At 42.9% G+C, this 22917-nt stretch overlaps 1 protein-coding gene across 7 annotated transcripts in view; it reads left to right on the top strand.

The window, feature by feature from the left end:
• Nucleotides 1-22917, top strand: part of BRD4 (bromodomain containing 4) — a 1377132-nt gene that overhangs the window by 1130328 nt on the left and 223887 nt on the right. For all 7 annotated transcript variants that reach the window (XM_078681876.1, XM_078681852.1, XM_078681859.1 and 4 more), the window contains one exon: nucleotides 15562-15692. In XM_078681876.1, the coding sequence (XP_078538002.1) occupies nucleotides 15562-15692 (131 nt within the window). The remainder of the gene's footprint in view (nucleotides 1-15561; nucleotides 15693-22917) is intronic.

Below are 22917 nucleotides of genomic sequence, written 5' to 3'. Positions count from 1 at the left end.
TTATTAGATACTTTTGAAAAATCCCAAAAGTCAGTACAAATTTTACCCATGATTAAAGGGGTCATTAAGCATGCCCCCGAAGTGTTTAAAGATCCTGTACGTGCTAGGATTCTAAACCCCAGAATAAAAAAGAAGAATAGGCCTGCCCCTGGAGATCCTGCCTACATTAAGGGACAGCTACCCTTAGATTCTCTAATCATTTCCAACGCTAGAAAGCGTGCTAACTCCCAAACCTCAGGAGAAGCCCCACCTCCTGATAAAGAATCTAAAATGTTAGACGCTTCAGGTATAAGAATAGCTGCCCAAGCAGGCAATACCTAGCGCATAGCTAACACACAAGCACTGCTTGCCAGATATGACCGAGCCCATTACGACCAGTTAGAAACACTACTACAGCATTTGCCTGACCAATAAACACAAGCAAATGATCTAATCCAAGAGGGTAAGCTAATCTCAAATGCTTCAATCAAATGTGCACTTGATGCAGCAGACACTGCCTCTCGAGCAATAAATACCAGTGTCCTCCTTAGACGCCACGGATGGCTACGCATCTCCGGTTTTAAACAAGAGGTCCAGACTACTATCCTTAACCAGCCATTTAACCAACAACAGCTTTTTTGGCCGGCTGTAGACACGGCACTAGAAAAGATGAAGAAAGACACTGGGACTGCCAAATCTATGGGAGCTTTACAGTCCCCACAAACACGAGCCTCCCTTCGTCGCTCCTTTCACAGAGGAGCCTCTAAATAAATGGGCTATTATAGAATAGGGCAACCCAGTCTTCCCCAAGGAAATGGGTATATATAATTGTACACAGAAGGATCCTTGAGGATTTATTCACAACTATTTCTCAGTTGTAATATCGTCAAATTAATGATCGAATTATGAAAATGCACAAGGTAAACTGATATTTAAATACTTTAGTCAAAAAGTACATACACATTGATATCTATACAATTCAACCATGGCAACCAAAACATGCTGTTCTGTTATTACCTATCTGCAGCATTAGCATATCACCTCTTTACATCTGTATGGCATCCTCAACAGTTTTGCCATACAATAAACACAGTTTAAACACTCTTAATTCAGTTCATATGTCAAAACCAATTTGTTTCTACAAACAGAGGGTGATAAGGCGTCGACGTTTCGGTCTCCTCCAGCTTAGTTCAACGAGACCATCCTCAGGACGAGAGGGTTGCACACAATCTAAAAAACATATATACATATATACATTTACCGCTCCAAATACTACAATTATCAGTCTTCCTTATAGTGCAAAAGTGATCGTCTGCCCACATTAAACCAAAACCAGGTGCACCACAAATGTGCCAATTCGGTGCCATCACCAACCAACTAATAAAACTCTTACCACTGACCAACCATCATAGTGATAACTAACCCTACAATTGACTATCATTAAGCTTAGTTCAACTTCGTGAATCGGACATATATGAAATTACTCACTCAGAACCACTCGAGTGAGGCATCAGTCCTCTGTGGGGTAAATAACACAATGTCAGAACTCCCCTCCAACCATCATTCTCTGAACACTGAGTCGTGTATACTCCCCAATTCTTACCTCAGTCGTGATTACAGTCATATGTGGAATGTCTAAACGCCTTGTTTTCAACCTACGACGACGGATTCATCTGATGGATCCGGACTCTGTAATATACATTAAAACATAGACCCGGTCATCTGCCGTTCTACCACCTAAGACCTTAATCAGCCAGTCTATCGTACTCAAATAGCACTTACCTACTGGCGGTAACTTTGCAATCGTCTGTTAAACTGCCTCGCTCGTTCTCATGTGGGTCAACACCCTGACTGACGTATTAAGACCTGGCCGGAACGTCAAATACGTGTATTCGAACGTGGCGGCCATCTTAAATTGGTCAAAACTTATATACATTGCACCGAATTGCAAGTATTACTGTCATTACCATATTACCATTGATCATCATCACTGAATATTCTTAAGGGTGTGTCTACTCCAAGCTAGATGACAGTCGTGCCTGCCTTCATGGGCGAGATAATCTTATTTAACAAGCGATATCTTTACTCGTGGCGGCCATCTTAGGTGTATTAAACTGTAAAGATATGAAGAAACTATGCTCATAGCACATTTGGATCTTATACAAAAAACTCCAAGGTCTGTTATATCGTTCTGCTATAACATGAACTCATCAGAAACATATCTATAGACTGTAAAATGGCCAGTTTATATGGTCGCCAGTGTCTGCCATTCCACAAACTGATTTAACCCATTCTCCACACTCTTAGCTAGCCAAATCCACCGGTTCTCCTTTAATTTAAGCAGACGACCAACATCATGTCTACGTTTAGATTGTTTCACCACCTCCAGTACAAACCAGTGCATTTCCATAGGGTCATGTGATTTTTCTAAGTAATGCTCGACCAATGGTGCGGACATGATTTTACATCTGATTCTTGATTGGTGTTGCATTATTCGTTTCTTTACCTCCTGGCTCGTTTTCCCAATATACTTCAGAGAACAGGGGCATTGTATACAATAAATCACATTTCTTGTTAAGCAGTTGGAGTGAGGTTTCAAAATCCATTCTTTCCCATTCAATACACATGATTTAGTAGTAGTGGTAGTGGAACACGCGTTACATTGTCCACATGGGTAATGGCCTACCACCGGTCCTAAACCCCAGATGTTTTGTATTGTGTTGTGTTTGGTGGTGGATCCTTATAAGCCCTCACCAGACGGTGCCTCAGGTTCATACCTCTTTTAAAGGCAAAACGTGGGCATTTCAGGTCTGGCTCTATTTTTTGTATCAGATGCCAGTTCTTTGTAATTACCTTTTTAATGGTATTAGACTCGGTCCCAAACGTGGTGACACATGTGATCGAGTCGATTGTGTTGGGATCCCTCACTCTAGTTTGTAACAGAGCGTCTCGATCATAATACCACGCTCTCTTTAGCGCCCGTTTAACCAGTCTGTATGGGTAATTTCTAGCCATCAGTTTTGTCTGTAGGATTTTGGCTTCTTTGAAATAATCCTCCCTTTTGGTGCAGTTCCTTCTGATCCTTAGGAACTGCCCAAAAGGGAGGTTATCTCGCAGGTTTCGTGGATGATGGCTTTGATATTTGAGAAGGGTATTCCTCGCAGTTGGTTTAGTAAAGAGACTTACTGCAAGTTTACCCTCATCGTTTTTAATACATATATCCAGAAAACTGATAGATTGGCCATTAAATTCCATAGTGAACTGCAAATTCACATTACGTTCATTTAGCCATTCATGAAATTTACTGAGTTCATCAGGAGTGCCTTCCCATATAAGACACACATCGTCAATATAACGAAGGTATTTCTTTATGTGGACTTCAAATGGGTTGTTGTTATAAATGGTGTTATCCTCAAAATGGTGTATCCTGATACATAGAGATTGGCTATGTCTGGGGCAAAAATAGCCCCCATCGCCACTCCCTTAATTTGGCCAAAAAATTCCCCATTAAAGAGGAAATAGTTGTCACCCAATGCTATTCTGGCACAGTCGATAATGAACTCGGTGGGAACCTGATGGGGGCGTGGTCTACTTTCCAGGACATCAGTTATCACTAAGAGCCTCAGTTTGTGGGATGTTACTATAGAGGCTCTCGATGTCCATCGTGACTAAAATCTCATTGGTTTCATCAAAGGACAAACCTTCAAGTTGTGTGATTACACTCATACTGTCTCTTGTATATGACTTGGTTCCTGGGACAAAGGGTTTAATGAAAAAATCGACATATTCCGCTAGGGGTTGTAAGATTGATTGACACCCCGCCACAATAGGTCTTCCGGGGGGGTGTTCCCTATCCTTATGGATTTTAGGTAGCGTATAAAACGCAGGTATTGAAAAATCGTTTTTGTTTAAATAGTCGAATTCCTTTTTACCTAGCCAGAGACCATCTAGTCCTACTTTAGTCATATTTAGTATTTTATGTCTGATTTTATTGGTAGGATCCCCTCCCAATTTAACATAATGTGCTGTATTATTCAGTTGTCTGAGGGCTTCAGCATCATAATCAGATTTGTTTTGAATAATGATGCTACCCCCTTTGTCCGGCCGGTTTGATCAAAATATCTTCCCGACTGGCCAGATTCTTTAAGGTTAGATGTTGCTCTTTAGAGAAATTGAATTTTACATATTTCTTTTGTTGGAATATTTGTTCAACTTCCATCAGCACGATGTTTTCAAAGGTGGTTAATTACTTCGGCATCAAGTTTGTTGCAGGATAGAAAGTCGATGGACATCGTAATCCAGTAATCTCATTCTGTATGGCCAAAGGATTCCTACTGAAAAAAGTATTTAAGACGTAAAGTTCTAAAAAATCTATACAACTCAACCTTTGTGGTGAAAGGATCATTTCTATTTGTGGGAATGAATGATAATCCATAACTCAATAGTTCCACTTCATTCGTGCTCAAGACATGAGAAGATAAATAAAAAATCGGAACTACCTCCATAGAGGAATTGTTTGTAATTTCCAGCACACTACCTTCTTCTGAACTCGTGTCTACCATTCGTAGTAGCTGTTCCTTGTTTGGCGGTATCCTGGGGTGTATTGATTTCTGTACCATCCCCTGCGTGTGTTCCGAGCCCTCCCTCTCTGTGGGGTCTGGCCTCTCGCTAAAAAATGTTGGTTCTGTCCTCTATTCGATCTATAGTTGGTATTGGGACCTTGTCCTCCCTGTTCGTCTGAGCTTGACGATGCTGTGTCGGAAAATGTGGTACGTTTGGGTGCCCAGTTGGATTGCCCCGGATTTTGTTGGAAAAAATCTTTCTTTAGATAGGGGTATGTGCGTTCTTTGCTATAGTTCTTTAAATCTCTCTGGAGTTTATCAGTCTTTTTTAAGATATTGTTACGTTGAAAGTTTGCTATCGTGTTTTCCAATTTTTAAAAAAATTCTTCAGCATCAGTTGTTGTTGGATCTTCCCTTATTTGTTTTTGTAATTCCGCTATTTCTTTCTTTATGATCTCTATATGTTTTAAAGCAGTCTCAATACCCAAGACCATCCAGCTCCTTGAGCACTTATTCGAGACGAAGCTGAATCCTACTTTAAATTAGTCATCGTCTACAAAAATTGCCGGGATATTTCGTACTTGCAGGCCTATGGGTATGATATTGTTATTTAAACAATCAGTCAGAAATTTAGCGTGAAGCTCCGTCCAATCGCAGGTGGACCATCTCTTTTGGGCCCCCAAACAAGTGGTTTGACCACAAATGTACAACAAACAACGATTCGTAATAATCTAGAGAGACTGCACAAGAAGCTAATAAGAACGGAGCTTCACACTAAATTTCTGACTGATTGTTTAAATAACAATATCATACCCATAGGCCTGCAAGTACGAAATATCCCGGCAATTTTTGTAGACGATGACGAATTTAAAGTAGGATTCAGCTTCGTCTCGAATAAGTGCTCAAGGAGCTGGATGGTCTTCGGTATTGAGACTGCTTTAAAACATATAGAGATCATAAAGAAAGAAATAGCGGAATTACAAAAACAAATAAGGGAAGATCCAACAACAACTGATGCTGAAGAATTTTTGAAAAAATTGGAAAACACGATAGCAGACTTCCAACGTTACAATATCTTAAAAAAGACTGATAAACTCCAGAGAGATTTAAAGAACTATAGCAAAGAACGCACATACCCCTATCTAAAGAAAGATTTTTTCCAACAAAATCCTGGGCAATCCAACTGGGCACCCAAACGTACCACATTTTCCGACACAGCATCGTCAAGCTCAGACGAACAGGGAGGACAAGGTCCCAATACCAACTATAGATCGAATAGAGGACAGAACCAACATTTTTTAGCGAGAGGCCAGACCCCACAGAGAGGGAGGGCTCGGAACACACGCAGGGGATGGTACAGAAATCAATACACCCCAGGATACCGCCAAACAAGGAACAGCTACTACGAATGGTAGACCGGAGTTCTGAAGAAGGTAGTATGCTGGAAATTACAAACAATCCCTCTATGGAGGTATTTCCGATTTTTAATTTATCTTCTCATGTCTTGAGCACGAATGAAGTGGAACTATTGAGTTATGGATTATCATTCATTCCCACAAATAGAAATGATCCTTTCACCACAAAGGTTGAGTTGTATAGATTTTTTAGAACTTTACGTCTTAAATACTTTTTCAGTAGGAATCCTTTGGCCATACAGAATGAGATTACTGGATTACGATGTCCATCGACTTTCTATCCTGCAACAAACTTGATGCCGAAGGAATTAACCACCTTTGAAAACATCGTGCTGATGAAAGTTGAACAAATATTCCAACAAAAGAAATATGTAAAATTCAATTTCTCTAAAGAGCAACATCTAACCTTAAAGAATCTGGCCAGTCGGGAAGATATTTTGATCAAACCGGCCGACAAAGGGGGTAGCATCATTATTCAAAACAAATCTGATTATGATGCTGAAGCCCTCAGACAACCGAATAATACAGCACTTTATGTTAAATTGGGAGGGGATCCTACCAATAAAATCAGACATAAAATACTAAATATGACTAAAGTAGGACTAGATGGTCTCTGGCTAGGTAAAAAGGAATTTGACTATTTAAACAAAAACGATTTTTCAATACCTGCGTTTTACACGCTACCTAAAATCCATAAGGATAGGGAACACCCCCCCGGAAGACCTATTGTGGCGGGGTGTCAATCAATCTTACAACCCCTAGCGGAATATGTCGATTTTTTCATTAAACCCTTTGTCCCAGGAACCAAGTCATATACAAGAGACAGTATGAGTGTAATCACTCAACTTGAAGGGTTGTCCTTTGATGAAACCAATGAGATTTTAGTCACTATGGACATCGAGAGCCTCTATAGTAACATCCCACAAACTGAGGCTCTCTTAGTGATAACTGATGTCCTGGAAAGTAGACCACGCCCCCATCAGGTTCCCACCGAGTTTATTATCGACTGTGCCAGAATAGCATTGGGTGACAACTATTTCCTCTTTAATGGGGAATTTTTTGGCCAAATTAAGGAAGTGGCGATGGGGGCTATTTTTGCCCCAGACATCGCCAATCTCTATGTATCAGCCTTTGAGGATAACACCATTTATAACAACAACCCATTTGAAGTCCACATAAAGAAATACCTTCGTTATATTGACGATGTGTGTCTTATATGGGAAGGCACTCCTGATGAACTCAGTAAATTTCATGAATGGCTAAATGAACGTAATGTGAATTTGCAGTTCACTATGGAATTTAATAGCCAATCTATCAGTTTTCTGGATCTATGTATTAAAAACGATGTGGGTAAACTTGCAGTAAGTCTCTTTACTAAACCAACTGCGAGGAATACCCTTCTCAAATATCAGAGCCATCATCCGCGAAACCTGCGAGATAACCTCCCTTTTGGGCAGTTCCTAAGGATCAGAAGGAACTGCACCAAAAGGGAGGATCATTTCAAAGAAGCCAAAATCCTACAGACAAACTGATGGCTAGAAATTACCCATACAGACTGGTTAAACGGGCGCTAAAGAGAACGTAGTATTATGATCAAGACGCTCTGTTACAAACTAGAGTGAGGGATCCCAACACAATCGACTCGATGACATGTGTCACCACGTTTGGGACCAAGTCTAATACCATTAAAAAGGTAATTACCAAGACCTGGCATCTGATACAAAAAATAGAGCCACACCTGAAATGCCCACGTTTTGCCTTTAAAAGAGGTATGAACCTGAGGGACCGTCTGGTGAGGGCTTATAAGGATCCACCACCAAACACAATACAAAACATCTGGGGTTTAGGACCGGTGGTAGGCCATTACCCATGTGGACAATGTAACGCGTGTTCCACTACCACTACTACTAAATCATGTGTATTGAATGGGAAAGAATGGATTTTGAAACCTCACTCCAACTGCTTAACAAGAAATGTGATTTACTGTATACAATGCCCCTGTTCTCTGAAGTATATTGGGAAAACGAGCCAAGAGGTAAAGAAACGAATAATGCAACACCAATCAAGAATCAGATGTAAAATCATGTCCGCACCATTGGTCGAGCATTACTTAGAAAAATCACATGACCCTATGGAAATGCACTGGTTTGTACTGGAGGTGGTGCAACAATCTAAACGTAGACATGATGTTGGTCGTCTGCTTACATTGAAGGAGAACCGGTGGATTTGGCTAGCTAAGAGTGTGGAGAATGGGTTAAATCAGTTTGCGGAATGGCAGACACTGGCGACCATATAAACTGGCCATTTTACAGTCTATAGATATGTTTCTGATGAGTTCATGTTATAGCAGAACGATATAACAGACCTTGGAGTTTTTTGTATAAGATCCAAATGTGCTATGAGCATAGTTTCTTCATATCTTTACAGTTTAATACACCTAAGATGGCCGCCACGAGTAAAGATATCGCTTGTTAAATAAGATTATATCGCCCATGAAGGCAGGCACGACTGTCATCTAGCTTGGAGTAGACACACCCTAAGGAATATTCAGTGATGATGATCAATGGTAATATGGTAATGACAGTAATACTTGCAATTCGGTGCAATGTATTTAAGTTTTGACCAATTTAAGATGGCCGCCACGTTCGAATACACGTATTTGACGTTCCGACCAGGTCTTAATACGTCAGTCAGGGTGTTGACCCACATGAGAACGAGCGAGGCAGGATAACAGACGATTGCAAAGTTACCGCCAGTAGGTAAGTGCTATTTGAGTACGATAGACTGGCTGATCTGCTTTTGTTAACGATTAAGGTCTTAGGTGGTAGATCGGCAGATGACCGGGTCTATGTTTTAATGTATATTACAGAGTCCGGATCCATCAGATGAATCCATCGTCGTAGGTTGAAAACACGGCGTTTAGACATTCCACATATGACTGTAATCACGACTGAGGTAAGAATTGGGGAGTATACACGACTCAGTGTTCAGAGAATGATGGTTGGAGGGGAGTTCTGACATTGTGTTATTTACCCCACAGAGGACTGACGCCTCACTCGAGTGGTTCTGAGTGAGTAATTTCATATATGTCCGATTCACGAAGTTGAACTAAGCTTAATGATAGTCAATTGTAGGGTTAGTTATCACTATGATGGTTGGTCAGTGGTAAGAGTTTTATTAGTTGGTTGGTGATGGCACCGAATTGGCACATTTGTGGTGCACCTGGTTTTGGTTTAATGTGGGCAGACGATCACTTCTGCACTATAAGGAAGACTGATAATTGTAGTATTTGGAGTGGTAAATGTATATATGTATATATGTTTTTTAGATTGTGTGCAACCCTCTCGTCCTGAGGATGGTCTCGTTGAACTAAGCTGGAGGAGACCGAAACGTCGACGCCTTATCACCCTCTGTTTGTAGAAAAGAATTGGTTTTGACATATGAACTGAATTAAGAGTGTTTAAACTGTGTTTATTGTATGGCAAAACTGTTGAGGATGCCATACAGATGTACAGATGTGATATGCTAATGCTGCAGATAGATAATAACAGAACAGCATGTTTTGGTTGCCAATGTTTGAATTGTATAGATATCAATGTGTATGTACAAATTAATGATATACACTGTGGATTTGAAAAGAAAAACTTTTTTGACTAAAGTATTTAAATATCAGTTTACCTTGTGCATTTTCATTATTCGATCATTAATTTGACGATATTACAACTGAGAAATAGTTGTGAATAAATCCTCAAGGATCATTCTGTGTACAATTCTAAACAAATGGGAGCAGACAACTCCTCTTCCTTTAAAGCCAATACACAAACATCCCCCAACAGAGGATATTTTAGAGGCGGATACAGAGGAAACAGCAATAAAGGAAGAGGTTGAGGTAACAACACCAATCGTACCTCTCCCACCCCAAAACAGTGATTTCCTTCCTCACCCCCCACAACATTCCACTCCTGTCGGGGGAGATTAGCACAGTTCCTACCTGTCTGGAATTCCATCACAACAGACAAGTGGGTAAGACAAATTATCCTGTATGGTTACTGCCTAGAACTTGCAGCTACCCATCCACATATACCACCCTTACAGCGTCCCATGTCCACAGAACATCTTACGCTACTAAAACAAGAGGTTATCTCATTGCTTCAAAAAGACGCAATAGAGATAGTTCCCTTACAACATCAGGGAATAGGAGTTTACTCGCTGTTCTTACTAATACCCAAGAAGGACGAGACACTAAGACCAATTCTCGATCTCAGGCCCCTTAACCTATATATACACTCAGATCATTTTCACATGATCACTTTACAACAAGTGCTACCACTGTTACAACAAGGCGATTTCCTTGCCACATTAGATCTTAAGGACGCCTACCTCCACATTCCCATACATCCTTCTCACAGGAAGTACCTAAGGTTTGTACTACACGGTCAACACTATCAGTTCAAAGTCCTTCCATTCGGGGTGACAACTGCACCGAGAGTGTTCACAAAGTGCCTTGCAGCACATCTCAGAAGACAACAAATCTATGCCTTCCCATATCTAGACGACTAGCTCATAAAAGCCATGTCATTCAGTCAGTGTGTTCAACACACTCATTAAACAATTCAAACATTACACAACTTGGGGTTCACAATCAACGACACCAAGTCGCATCTCCAGCCCTCTCATGTACACCAATATCTGGGGTTTAAAATAAACACCTCTACAGCTCTAGCTTATCCCAGTCCAGCCAGGATAACGACCATTCAAACCTAAGTCACAAAATTTCAAGACCAACACTCTCTCCCAGCCAGAGTGTTCATGCAACTCATAGGCATGATGGCATCTTGCATTCTTATTGTAGCAAATGCAAGACTTCAAATGCGTCCATTGCAAGAATGTCTAGCACATTATTGGAATTAGGCTCAAGGACAACTTACGGATCTGGTGTTGGTGAACAGCCGCACACATAGCTCTCTGCATTGGTGGAACACCAAAAACTTGTCCGAAGGGCGACCGTTCCTCGAACCTGTTCCACAAATAGTACTTACAACAGACGCATCTCTCACAGGATGGGGAGGCCATCTCCTAGACCATACAACTCAGGGAAGATGGACCACTCAACATAAAGTGTTCCACATCAATCACCTAGAGCTGCTAGCGATATTCCTAGCACTAAAATCTTTCCAAGTACATGTACAGAACAAAGCTGTCTTGATCCGGACGGACAACATGACAGCCATGTACTACATACAAAAACAAGGAGGCACACATTCTCTGCAACTGTCACAGCTTGCACAAAACATTTGGAGATGGGCCATTCCACAAAAAATATATCTACTAGCCGCACACCTTCCAGGGGTTCACAATCAGATTGCAGATCTGTTAAGTCGACAGACACAGCAGATTCACGAATGGGAACTACATCCACAAGTTCTTCTACCATTTTTCCAATGGGGTCAACCAGACATAGATGTGTTCGCTACACACGAAAATGCTAAATCCCAACCTTCGGCGCCAGGTTTCCACACCCGTTTTCTAAGGGCAATGCGATATGGATGTACTGCTCAGGCAGATTTGCGTACGCTTTTCCGCCACTCCCACTAATCCCACTAGTGGTTCGCAAGCTACAACAACAGTCTCTCAAACCAATCTTAGTAGCTCCCACATGGGCACGCCAACTGTGGTTCACAACGCTGCTAGAACTCTCACTAGTTCCACACCAAAGACTGTGCCTGTCCCCATCCCTGTTAACGCAGAACCATGGAGAGATCAGACATCCAGAGCCAAGTCAACTGAATCTGGCGATCTGGCTCCTAAAGTCTTAGAGTTTGGTTACCTTAACCTGTCACCAGACTGTATGAACATCATTAAAGAAGCCAGACGACCCACTACTATAGCTTGCTATGCTGTAAAATGGAAAAGGTTTGCCATTTACTGCACTAATAATCATATTAATCCACTAGATGCTTCCATCCAGAATATCATTTCCTATCTACTGCATTTATAAAGATGTAATCTAGCATACTCATCTATACGTTTACATCTTGCAGCACTCGCAGCGTACTTACAAAACAGACAACACTTGTCACTTTTTAGAGTCCCTGCAATTAAAGCATTCATGGAAGGACTAAAGAGGATAATTCCTCCTCGGTTACCACCCTCTCCAGTGTGGAACCTCAATATTGTTCTTACCAGGCTCATGGGACCCCCATTTGAACCTTTACACAAATGTGAACTACAATTCCTCACATGGAAAACAGCTTTCCTAGTGGCCAGTACCTCTCTTAGAAGAGTAAGTGAGATTCAAGCTTTCACTATACAAGAACCATTTTTACAATTACTTCGTAACAGTGGTCCTCAGAACAAATCCAAGATTTCTTCCTATGGTGATCACCCCATTTCATTTTAATCAATCAGTGGAGTTACCAGTGTTTTTTCAAAAACCAGACTCTGTATCAGAAGAGCTCTTCACACACTAGACGTGAAAAGAGCCCTTCTTTATTACATTGACCAAACTAAATCCTTTCGCCAAACAAAACAGTTGTTTGTAGCTTTCTCTCCACCACATAGAGGCAATCCCATCTCCAAATCTGGTATTGCAAGGTGGATTGTAAAATGTATCCAAATATGCTATCAGAAAGCAAAACGCACAATATCAATTCCTCCTAGAGCGCATTCCCCATGCAAACTAGGAGCATCTATGGCTTTCTTAGGGAACATTCCCCTAGAAGACATCTGTAAGACAGCAACATGGTCTACACCACACACCTTCACTAAACACTATTGTGTTGATGTACAAGCCAAGCAGGAAGCTGCTGTAGGCCAAGCTGTCCTCAAAACTCTCTTTCAAACTACTGCAACAGATACAGGTGACCACCACTAGGGAAGACACTACTGTATAGTCTATGCTAAGTGTGAGATCTGCCGCTCATATACCTCGAACAGAAAATGCTACTTACCAGGATGCATCTGTTCTTGGCATGTAGAGCTGCAGATTCTCACACACCGACCCGCCTCCCCGGGACCTGTATCTGTTCCAGTTCTATCTTAATTAGATATACACACATGGACACCTTTATTCTTTTTACCAACTCATCATTTCCCTTCATGGCGAAAAACAATCTAAGGATGGAGTCGATGCCCAGGGGCACTATCGTCAAAAGGAGGAGTCACCTATCTCGTGACTACAAAGACTTCTTCCAAGGCGACAACAACATGCAATCATCCGAGCCCAACACCAAATGGCGATCTAATGCGAAGTGTGAGAATCTGCAGCTCTACATACCACGAACAGATGCATACCGTTAAGTAGCATTTTCCTTACATATATTTTTACGCACCAGAATCAGTACGATCAGGTAAGTATGTTTCATCATAAAAATTCGGTATATTTTCAAAAGTCGGAACTTGGTGCATTTTTCAAGAGATGCAATGTTATGCTGTGGGAGGAAAAACAAATATGGCATAGACGTACATTACATCGACTTATGAGACTAATCTCCTGTACTAAAGGTGAGTAGGAAACACCAGCAGGCCACCTCCAGCGGCACTAGGGTCGCTGGGGTGCAATTCAGCATCCGGTGCCCAATGTTAGTCTATGGGGAAAAGAGGCCAGTCAGGATGGACCAACATTGGTGCTCGGGCCTCAGGATGTTTGGGGACACCTTTGGTTCTCTTCTCCACGTACCAGGAGTGACAGGTGCAAAGGCGTCCTTAGGTGCCGGTTTTTGTCACCAGGAGCGGTTGCGGTAGAGGGGGCTTGCAAACAGAGGCTGCAGGCGGAGTCAAAGTCGGCAGCAGGGAAAACCGAGGTCTTTCTGGTCTGGGGACCATGTGGGCACCGTTGGCCCACTTCAGCTCGGGCTAGGTGGCTCAGGTGCAGTAGTGCTTTCTGGCGTCAGGTTTTCATGGTCTTGGAGCCTCACAGCTCAGTCGTTTATGCCTGCAGGATGCAGGGGAACAGCTGTGCTGTTCCATGGGAGTTCTTGGTTCACAAGTGAAGTGCTGTCAGGTCTCCCAGGCTTTGGAGACACAATAGTGGCAGGACAAGTTGTATTTTGATGCAATTGATGAAGTCAGCATGCAGGCCAGCAGGGTTGGTGCCAAGTCAGTTGCTGGGTCTTCTGTTCATGCTTCTTGCGACTCTTCATGTCCGGCTTCTTATTTCAGGTCAGCAAGATCTGATTTCCTGGTGCCAGGGGCTCGCCTAAATACTAGATTTTGGGGCTTTGTGGGAGTTTTAAGGTCGTAGCCAATGGGCTACTTAACCCTCGGGTCAGTACGCCCCCTATAACCACTTCCTGTGGGAAGTGAGCATAACCCTGTCCCAAAGTTCCTACGTTTGCCATAACCAAGATGGCAGACATTTCGTATTCACTTCAGGTAGGCCACCTTAGGGGTAGAACTAGCCTGAGGGTGAAAATGCCTACTTGACTACTAATTGTCCCACCTTGCCCAAGCCCCAAATGGGTCCTGGTCAAGGGGCATTGGCTTCCTTCTGTGAGGGAAGCCATATTTGCATACCAAAGGAGGTGAGCTCTTTGAAGCTCCCTGCCTTGGAATGCTAATTTTCCAGTCAACCTGTGGGAGTGGTTGTACACATCCTCTGCCTGAGCAGGCTTTTTTCTGACCTCCTGAGAGCGAAGGGGGCCGGAAGCTTGTCTGGGGTGGCAGGCTAGCTAAGGTGCCCTCTGGGTGAATTTATTAATAAATCCATCACTGAAATCAGTGTGGGCTTATTAAAGCGAGATGTTTTATACCAAACATTCCTGTATTCAGTGAAGCAATCATGTAGCTGAGGAACTCGTTTTCACCAGTGTCCAGCACAACTACTTAAAATGTCTTCCCCGGTCACTTGTACTGGCAGCAATGGAACTGACCAGCACAGGGGCAAAGCTGCTCATGCAGATATGTCCACACGTGTAGTATAGTGCAACCTGCCTTCGTGCTGAAAAGCCTGCTGTAGGAGTAACTGACCTATATTTCATGCAGTGTCTGTGGGCACAGCACACAGGAATGTGTGCCATGTCCTGTTTTTATTTTTGTCTGCACCAAGACACGCAACCTGCAGTAGCAGTATTTGTGTTTGGTGCGGGGTCCCTTAAGGTGTCACAGTCTGTGCTGCAGCCCCGGAGGACCCTCTTTTGCCTCCTTGCCCTAGGTACCAGGGGTATCAATTACTAAGGACTTACACAAAGTGCTAAAAGTACTGCCAGTTGGCTAAACATTTGTACAGTTTGGGGAAACAGATCTGGCACTGGAGACCTGGTTAGCAGGAGCTCAGTGCACGTCCAGTCAAAATCACATCAAATGCCAGGCAAAAAGTGGGGGTGACCATGTCAAAAAGCAGCACTTTCCAACACCCAGTATTAAGCTTCGTACAAAAGAATACTTAACATCACTTGTTTCATTAGTAATTCATTGCCTAATTTGTCATGTTATATATGCTCGAATAATGGTCACAACAACATGCATGGTACGTTAAGAGGTGTCGGACCTGTACCTAAATGTAATGTACATCCTCAGATTCCTTGAATATATTGTCCACATAGCTACTGTGACCTGTTATTTGACTGTTGCAGTCACATACTTAAGTATTGGTCTGTGCTTTATAGGGCCAGAGATGAAATCTGTGGAAGGAGGAAGGCCTACAATTAGACAACCAGAGCAAATAGCCCCGACGCAGGGACATCTGGAGAAGGAGAGGCAAAAACAAGAACCAAAAACTCCTGTGGCACCAAAAAAGGTAAAAGAGGCAGAACTGCATTTAAATGTCAAGAGTTGTCCAACAGAGCAGGTATCCCGTCACAAGTAAGCACCTCTCTGTTGCAAGAGTTTGTAATGCTTTGCCAGGAGGAATCCAGTAGTTATGTGACATGAATCTCTGCATGCTTCATTATGAAATATTTTTTAATATTCAGCATTTAAATATCTTCACCTATATGTCAGATATTTTGGATTGCACATATCAAAAAATCTGTTACAATATCTTTGAATACATTGGTCTGCGATAAACAGTTACGATTACAAACAAATAACCTTTCCTTATACTGTATTCTACTGGTTAAGTCTAGAATTGTATGTTCTTGTCCACAGAGTGTAAAACTGTGAGCATTTCTAAAAAGTGAATTATTGAGACCTGAGACTCTCAACAGCTCTATATTTGTGGCAGGTGCGGACTACAGATAAACATGCTATGCACACTTCTGCCATTAGGTGTAGGACTCGGACTCTAAAACGTATTTTTCTCGAAGAAGTCTTTCATTGTGGGCGTGATGATGAGACTTCTCTCAGAGAATGCGAATGTTCCACGGTTCCATTGTTAAGATTGATTTTTTACTCCATTGGGTTCAGACGGATTGCGCTGGAACTCTGTGCAACTAAGGTGCCCTTGTGACCTATGAGCGCGATACGGACTCAGAGCACCTTCTACTCCATGTTACGAGAATCAGACTCTATTTCAACTTTGCCAGCCATTGAATTTGTTTCCTGCGACCTTCATCAGCTTCACCTTGTATACCCCTTCCTATGACCGAGAATGCTCGCCTGGGGTAATAAAAGGTGAGAGAATCTTTAGGTAGTGCCATCGGTGCAGGGCAAAGTATGCATGCTCAAGTCAACACAACATCTGCAGCCTCTGCGTGTCGCCAGAGCACAACGAACAGGACTGCACTGCCTTTTCAAAAACGAGAAAACTGTACATTTTGCTGCCTAGCTCCTTACATGAAGATGGCGGCAGAGGCAGAATTCTCACCAGACGATGAACATCATTTACTCCAGTATTGGAACTTTCATAGATTCACATGCCTGAATCATTCCCCGTCGTCGAGACGGGAGTCTCCGGTATATAAAAAAAGCAATGCTTAGTAGTATAGCAAACTGAAAAGAGGCCTAGGCCCATTTCCCTATTGCAACCCATAGCCTTTGTTATGTAAAAAAGGCCCAAACTTTTCCCTGAACCAATCAGAGCTCCTCACCCTCTAGAACACTCCTGAGAGAACCTTCAGCCCCTCAGATTTTATACCGCACGTTGTGCTAGGGAGTCTCCTTTGAGCTCTGCTCAAACTCTTCACTTCAACAGTATTTTGACTGAGATTTGAGGTCCCTCATCTTCTAATTTCTTCTTATTGGAATTCCTTATTCATTTACCATGTCTGAGAAGGAGAAAAAGGGATTATTTAGAGATTGTTCCACCTGCTCTAAGAAGAGACTTTATACAGATGACCCTCACAAATATTGCATATACTGCCTCTATCCAGACCATAAGGCAGAGGATTGTAAGGTATGTCGAACCTTTTCAAATAAAACCTTGAGGGATCGTGAGGGAAGGTTGCTGATTTGGCTCCAGAAAGTGAAAGCCAGGAAAGAAATCCTCTCAAGTGAGAGTGAGGAGGAGTCTGGATCGTCTAAGAGATCTCAAAAGAGAAGTATATCTCCTCAGACACATACCTTAGGGGAGAGACCTGAGAAGGCCCCAAAAAAGACCACCCCAGGGTCTTCAGGGCACAGTCCTTCAAAATCCCCTTCAGGCAAAACTAAGGGGAAGAAGGGTTCTGCTTCTGAGGTAAAGCAAGAGAAGTCCGCCTCAGAACCTCCAAAATCGCCTCATGGAGTCAAGATTACCATTAAGAGAACTTCCTCTACGCCTTCTGAGGAGAAAGGAAGTGTTTCAGCGCTGTCGACGGGACTGTCGACGAAAAAGATGTCATCGTCGACGACAAAACCATCGACGTAGTCGACGAGAAAGGACGTGGTAAAAGCTAGTGAAAGCGCTTTCACCGTCGACGAGTGTTGCTGTATCTACATCGTCGACGATGGGATCGTCGACGAGGACGACGACGGCGGCCGGAGCGTCGACGAGGACAGCGTCGACGTTAACTACAACGTCGACGGTGGCTTCGACGACGATAACATGGTCGGCGATGGGGATCTCGTCGACGACGGAAAAGACACCAGAGAAAAGATTGGTACCCTGGAAAAAGCCTATAACACCAGAGGTTACATCGCCAAGCAAGGTGTCTCCATTGGTTCCATCTCACCTGCTGGAAGAGGAGGATTCGGAGGACGAGGATGACGAGGGTCATTATGGTTTTGCGAATAGCCCTTTGCAATTACAGGTCAAGTACCATGAGGTCGATTTTGAGGAGGAATATGGGGGTTTTCAAGAGCATCCCCAAGAACAGCACCAATATCGCCAACATCAACGTGAGGATATGACAAGTGTACCATCCTCTTTGTTGAAAGACCTCCAGGGCATGTTGGAGGATTATAGAAGAAGATATCCAACAACTCCAGCCACTCAGGAAGTACCAGAGGCTACTCCGCGTCTACGGTCTGTACCAGGGACACTAGTGTGTAGGAGGGAGATTTTGCCGGAGCCTACTGCTAGGACTCCACCACCACCGTCGCAACACGACACTACGGATGATGACGATGAGGATGGAGAGATTACGGAACCGAGTGCAGAATGGAATGACTATCTCATCCCCTCACCTTCAACTCCTACTCCGAAGCCAGTAGATTCTCCACCGGAGGACATTAGTGGTTTTCATAATTTAATGGAAAGAGAGATTTGCACTCACCATGACTGAGGATAAAGCAAAATGCTTTTTATACGACTTCAAGGAGATTCTTGCAAAACGCTTGGAGGCTGAAAACAAACTATCTTCCTACCTGCTCGCTCTGCTGGAGCCTTTGCCGGTGAGTAATTCACAACTTGCCCGTGCTGTTCTGCCCCCACCTGCCTGGAAACAATCATCTGCCCAGCTGCCGTGGTGTTGAGAGGCTGCAGGGGTGTAGCGCTGCAGGGACTCACTGTTCCAGGAGTCCCTGCGAGACCTGACGACACCCGGTCAGCGCCCCCTGCCTGCCCTGCCCCCGGCCGGCTGATCCAAGAAAAGGGGCTTGTGTTGAATAATCAGCGAGATTCTTGCAAAACGCTTGGAGGCTGAAAACAAACTATCTTCCTACCTGCTCGCTCTGCTGGAGCCTTTGCCGGCGAGTAATTCACAACTTGCCGCTCCCGCTGCGCGGGAGCCGCTGCGTGCTGTTCTGCCCCCACCTGCCTGGAAACAATCATCTGCCCAGCTGCCGTGGTGTTGAGAGGCTGCAGGGGTGTAGCGCTGCAGGGACTCACTGTTCCAGGAGTCCCTGCGAGACCTGACGACACCCGGTCAGCGCCCCCTGCCTGCCCCGCCCCCGGCCGCCCTCATAAGTATAAAAACAGCAATAGGTCCGTCTCGCGGGACGCCGGGCGAAGCCCGGGCAAAGGGCGGGCTGTCTGGGGACGTACAAGGACGGGACGGGCCACCCCTTTAACACCTAGATCCACATTTTTCATGTACTGGCCAATTTTATGACATGCAATACATTTGATTGCCAGTGTGGTAGGTGTAACAACAAAGATACTGAGATTGACGCAAAGGAAGACGTTGAGTTGTACTAAAGTCTATATAACAATTACATACAAAAGTCTAATGGGATTCAAAAAAATTACGATCTCGTACAATATTTATGAAGCGAATGGGTACTGAGGAAGCAGTCAGGAAATCCTCTGACAAAGCAGTCAAACATGGCCGAATAACTAGGACCCCAGCAATTACTAAATACTTTTCTGCCTTATCACCAAAAAGGGAACTATTTACCCAAACTTCGGAAACAGGAGAAAATCTGGATCCTTTTGAAAATAAGGAGGAAAAAATATCTCATTCTCTGAACCAGCAACCCACTATTAATATAAGTGAGCTTGATCTTGAACCTAATCAAAAGATAATGCGATTCACTTAACATCCTCAACTCCCAAAAAAACGGACAGGGAGTCCAGATCGTACCGATGTTCTTCATGGAATCAACTTGAAGTTAGTGGTCAATAATTCAGAAGCACAGATAGACCCAGATAAATTACTCAACAGTTCTTCGAAAAAATCATCAGAACAAGATCTCGTACTTAATTCCTCGCTTGACTTTCTTTCTTAAAAATATTAATATCACAAATCCCGTAAACCCAATGTCAAAGGCTCTCTTTTCTCTACAGGAAATCTTGGAATCGGTACTTTCTTTTTTAGGCCATATTCTGGAAAATTCAGATCAAACTTTAGACGTACAAATTGGTATACTAAAGTTTTTAGTAGAGGAGAAAAAGAAAAAAGAATCTGCCGAAGCAATGAAACAACAACAAACAGCTAATACGACGCAATTGCAAAAGAACAATTCAACTAAAACTAATAACATTACACAGATACAAACAAAACGTAACTCTAGTACTCAAACATCAAAAATAGAAAAAATAGGAAAACCAATAAAGGAAAATCTGGAACTCGATAAGGACTCCACAATATACTCCCTGAAGAAACTCTTCAGAGAAGAACCTCCAAAAGTAGCCAAACAGTACTCCATTTTTTCGAAATCTATCATAAAAATGGATTCGCATAAAACTGATTGTGACAAGGGTGACCAGGATAACACCACTAAACACATTCTTGATGCGGTTCAAGGGGAAATAACCTCTAAAAAAACAGAAACCCAGGAAGAAGGAAGTAATAAAAGGAAAAGAAAGCCTATAAGAAGAATTAATAAAAAGAAAACTCGCAAGCTCAAATTTCAAAAACCCAGTACACCTCAAAAAATTTGCGAGAGCCAAGATCTAATTCCAATCCTTAATATCATCAAAAAAGAGGCAACTAGTGATAGAAAAATCACACAGAAAGTACAATCATTGAATCCAAGAGCTGAAGAATACCTTCCATCCATATTATTCTCAGAAATAGGGCATAGAAACAAAGGAAAAGGAGAAGATGATGATATCCTTAAGTGGGGAAGTGAAAACATCTAAATTTTTACAATTTGAAGAACTTTTTCCAATCGACAACGTGCCACTCAATCGAGGAAGGATACTCAGAATCAGAATATTTTATTGTTGAATTAATAAAAATCCTTACAATTAGAAAAAGTACAATTAGCGGATGTCCGCAATACAATTTGCATTAAAAATCGAAGCAACGGTTGATATCAAAGTTAAAAACAATTAAAACTTAAACTCTACGTCAGACCCCCCCACTGACTGCGTAGAGGTTTATGGAATGAGCATGGGGGATACTACATAAAGAGTGAGCCTCAGGCAATGTTTTAAAGGATCATACACAGAGCTGCAGCTGCTTCCCAGTCTCTATCATAAATTTGAGACCCCTGCAAGTCAGAATTGGCGATGAACCTCCCAGCCAGATTATGACCGCTTGGCGACATGTTCTTATGTTCAGTTTGATTAGGATATCCCGCAAAAATTTTCTTCTAGCCACCATGAGGGCCGGGCACACACAAAACAAATGGATTAAAGATTCGTTTTGGTAGCCACAGAGTCTGCATTTTGGGCAAGCATCATGGGGTTTCCAAGAGGGTCTTAGATCCTTGGACTTGTGAAGGCCCATACGAAAATCAATAAGAATCTTTTTTAGGTGTTGACTAAAATGTGTTGCCAAGTAAGCCTGGGGTGGTTGACGTGAATAGGAAGAAATGACTGTCCAGGCATGACGTCGATGGGTCAATGTTTGTTTGTCTTCCAATAGTGACTTTATTTTGGCATTTGAGTTTGCAAGTTTGCAGAAAGTAACCTGATCACTTTTTTTACACCAAGCTTCGAGCAATCCAAGGTCTGAAAGGCAAGTCTGCAGATGGGTGGCCCAGGGCTGGGTGGAGTCAAGATTGATTTCCTGCCAACAGAGGTGGTTTAATGAGCCTGGTACAGCAGCACGGAGTTTGTGGCAGAATTTAACAAACCTTGACTTGGACGCGTGACTTACAATTTGGCAGAGTTTTTTTCCTAGGTCAGCCAGGTATAAGTTAAATAAACATGGGGCCAAGACGCAGCCCTGTTTCAGTCCATCCTCCGTTGGAATTTTGGACGTAAGGCTTGAACCGTGCCCTTGTTTGACCCTTGCCCAGGTATCTGTATAAAGGAGCTTGACAGCGTGGAGGACATGTTTTGGTAGCCCCCACTCGTTGAGTTTTTCCCAAAGCCTCCCCCTACTGACTCGGTCAAAAGCCGCTTTAATGTCAATAAAGCAGCCATATAACCGTTTGTTGTTCGTTTAGGCTCTTTCCATCAAGAGGGCTAGGGCTGTGAGATTTGTTATAGTCCCTGTCCCTTTTCTGAAGCCTGTCTGGTAGCTTGGAATTAGGTCGTTGGTATTTACCCATTCCTGGATCTCCTCCAAAATACAAGAAGCATATAATTTTGCTTCCACATCGATTAAGGATATCAGCCGATAATTCAGTGGAGTACTCCTGTCACCCTTTTTGAAGATTGGGTGGATGATGTTACCATTCCACGATGGTGGCTGCTTCTTGCAGGCAAAGACTTTATTTAAACAAGGCAGAAAGATGGAGTGCCCAAAACTCAGCGTTATGTTTGTATACTGCGTTGGGGATGCCATTGGGCCCTGGAGCGCCTTCAGATTTAAGATGGTCAATGCACCTTTTAACTCTATCGCAGGAAAACAATTCCAGCTCAATCCCCAGATTGTTGAACCTTTCTATGTCAGGATGGGATGATAGGTTATCTGTCGGTCCTTTCAAGCAGCTTAATATTGTTGTTGTGGTAGAGCGGTGCTGATTTTCTGAGACTGAAGGTTCCCTTTTACGATAGAGATTTTTTACGTGTGATTCCCAGGTTTGTTTGCTAATGCCTGGGTCCTGAGTTATTAGATCCGCAGTGTTTAGTTTATTTACAATGCCCCAGAAGTCCCTTGAATTTCTCTTTTTGCTGGCTGTTAGTAGCTTTGCCCACATCTCTTCCTTATAATCTGTCTTGGCTTTCCATAACATTTTGCGGTAGTTGTTTCTCATGCTCTTAACAAGAAGGTAGTTTGGTGCGGAGGCCAGAGTTTTGTTCCTTACTGCCATCCGTTGTGCCTGGGCTATTTTTCTCTTTTCCTGCCTTAGTTTGGTATTAAACCAGGGTTCCCGTGGGACTAGTG

The sequence above is a fragment of the Lissotriton helveticus genome, chromosome 1_1 (assembly GCF_964261635.1).
Source record: "Lissotriton helveticus chromosome 1_1, aLisHel1.1, whole genome shotgun sequence".
In the NCBI taxonomy this organism is placed as follows: domain Eukaryota; kingdom Metazoa; phylum Chordata; class Amphibia; order Caudata; family Salamandridae; genus Lissotriton; species Lissotriton helveticus.
This window is presented reverse-complemented; position numbering and strand designations above follow the sequence as displayed.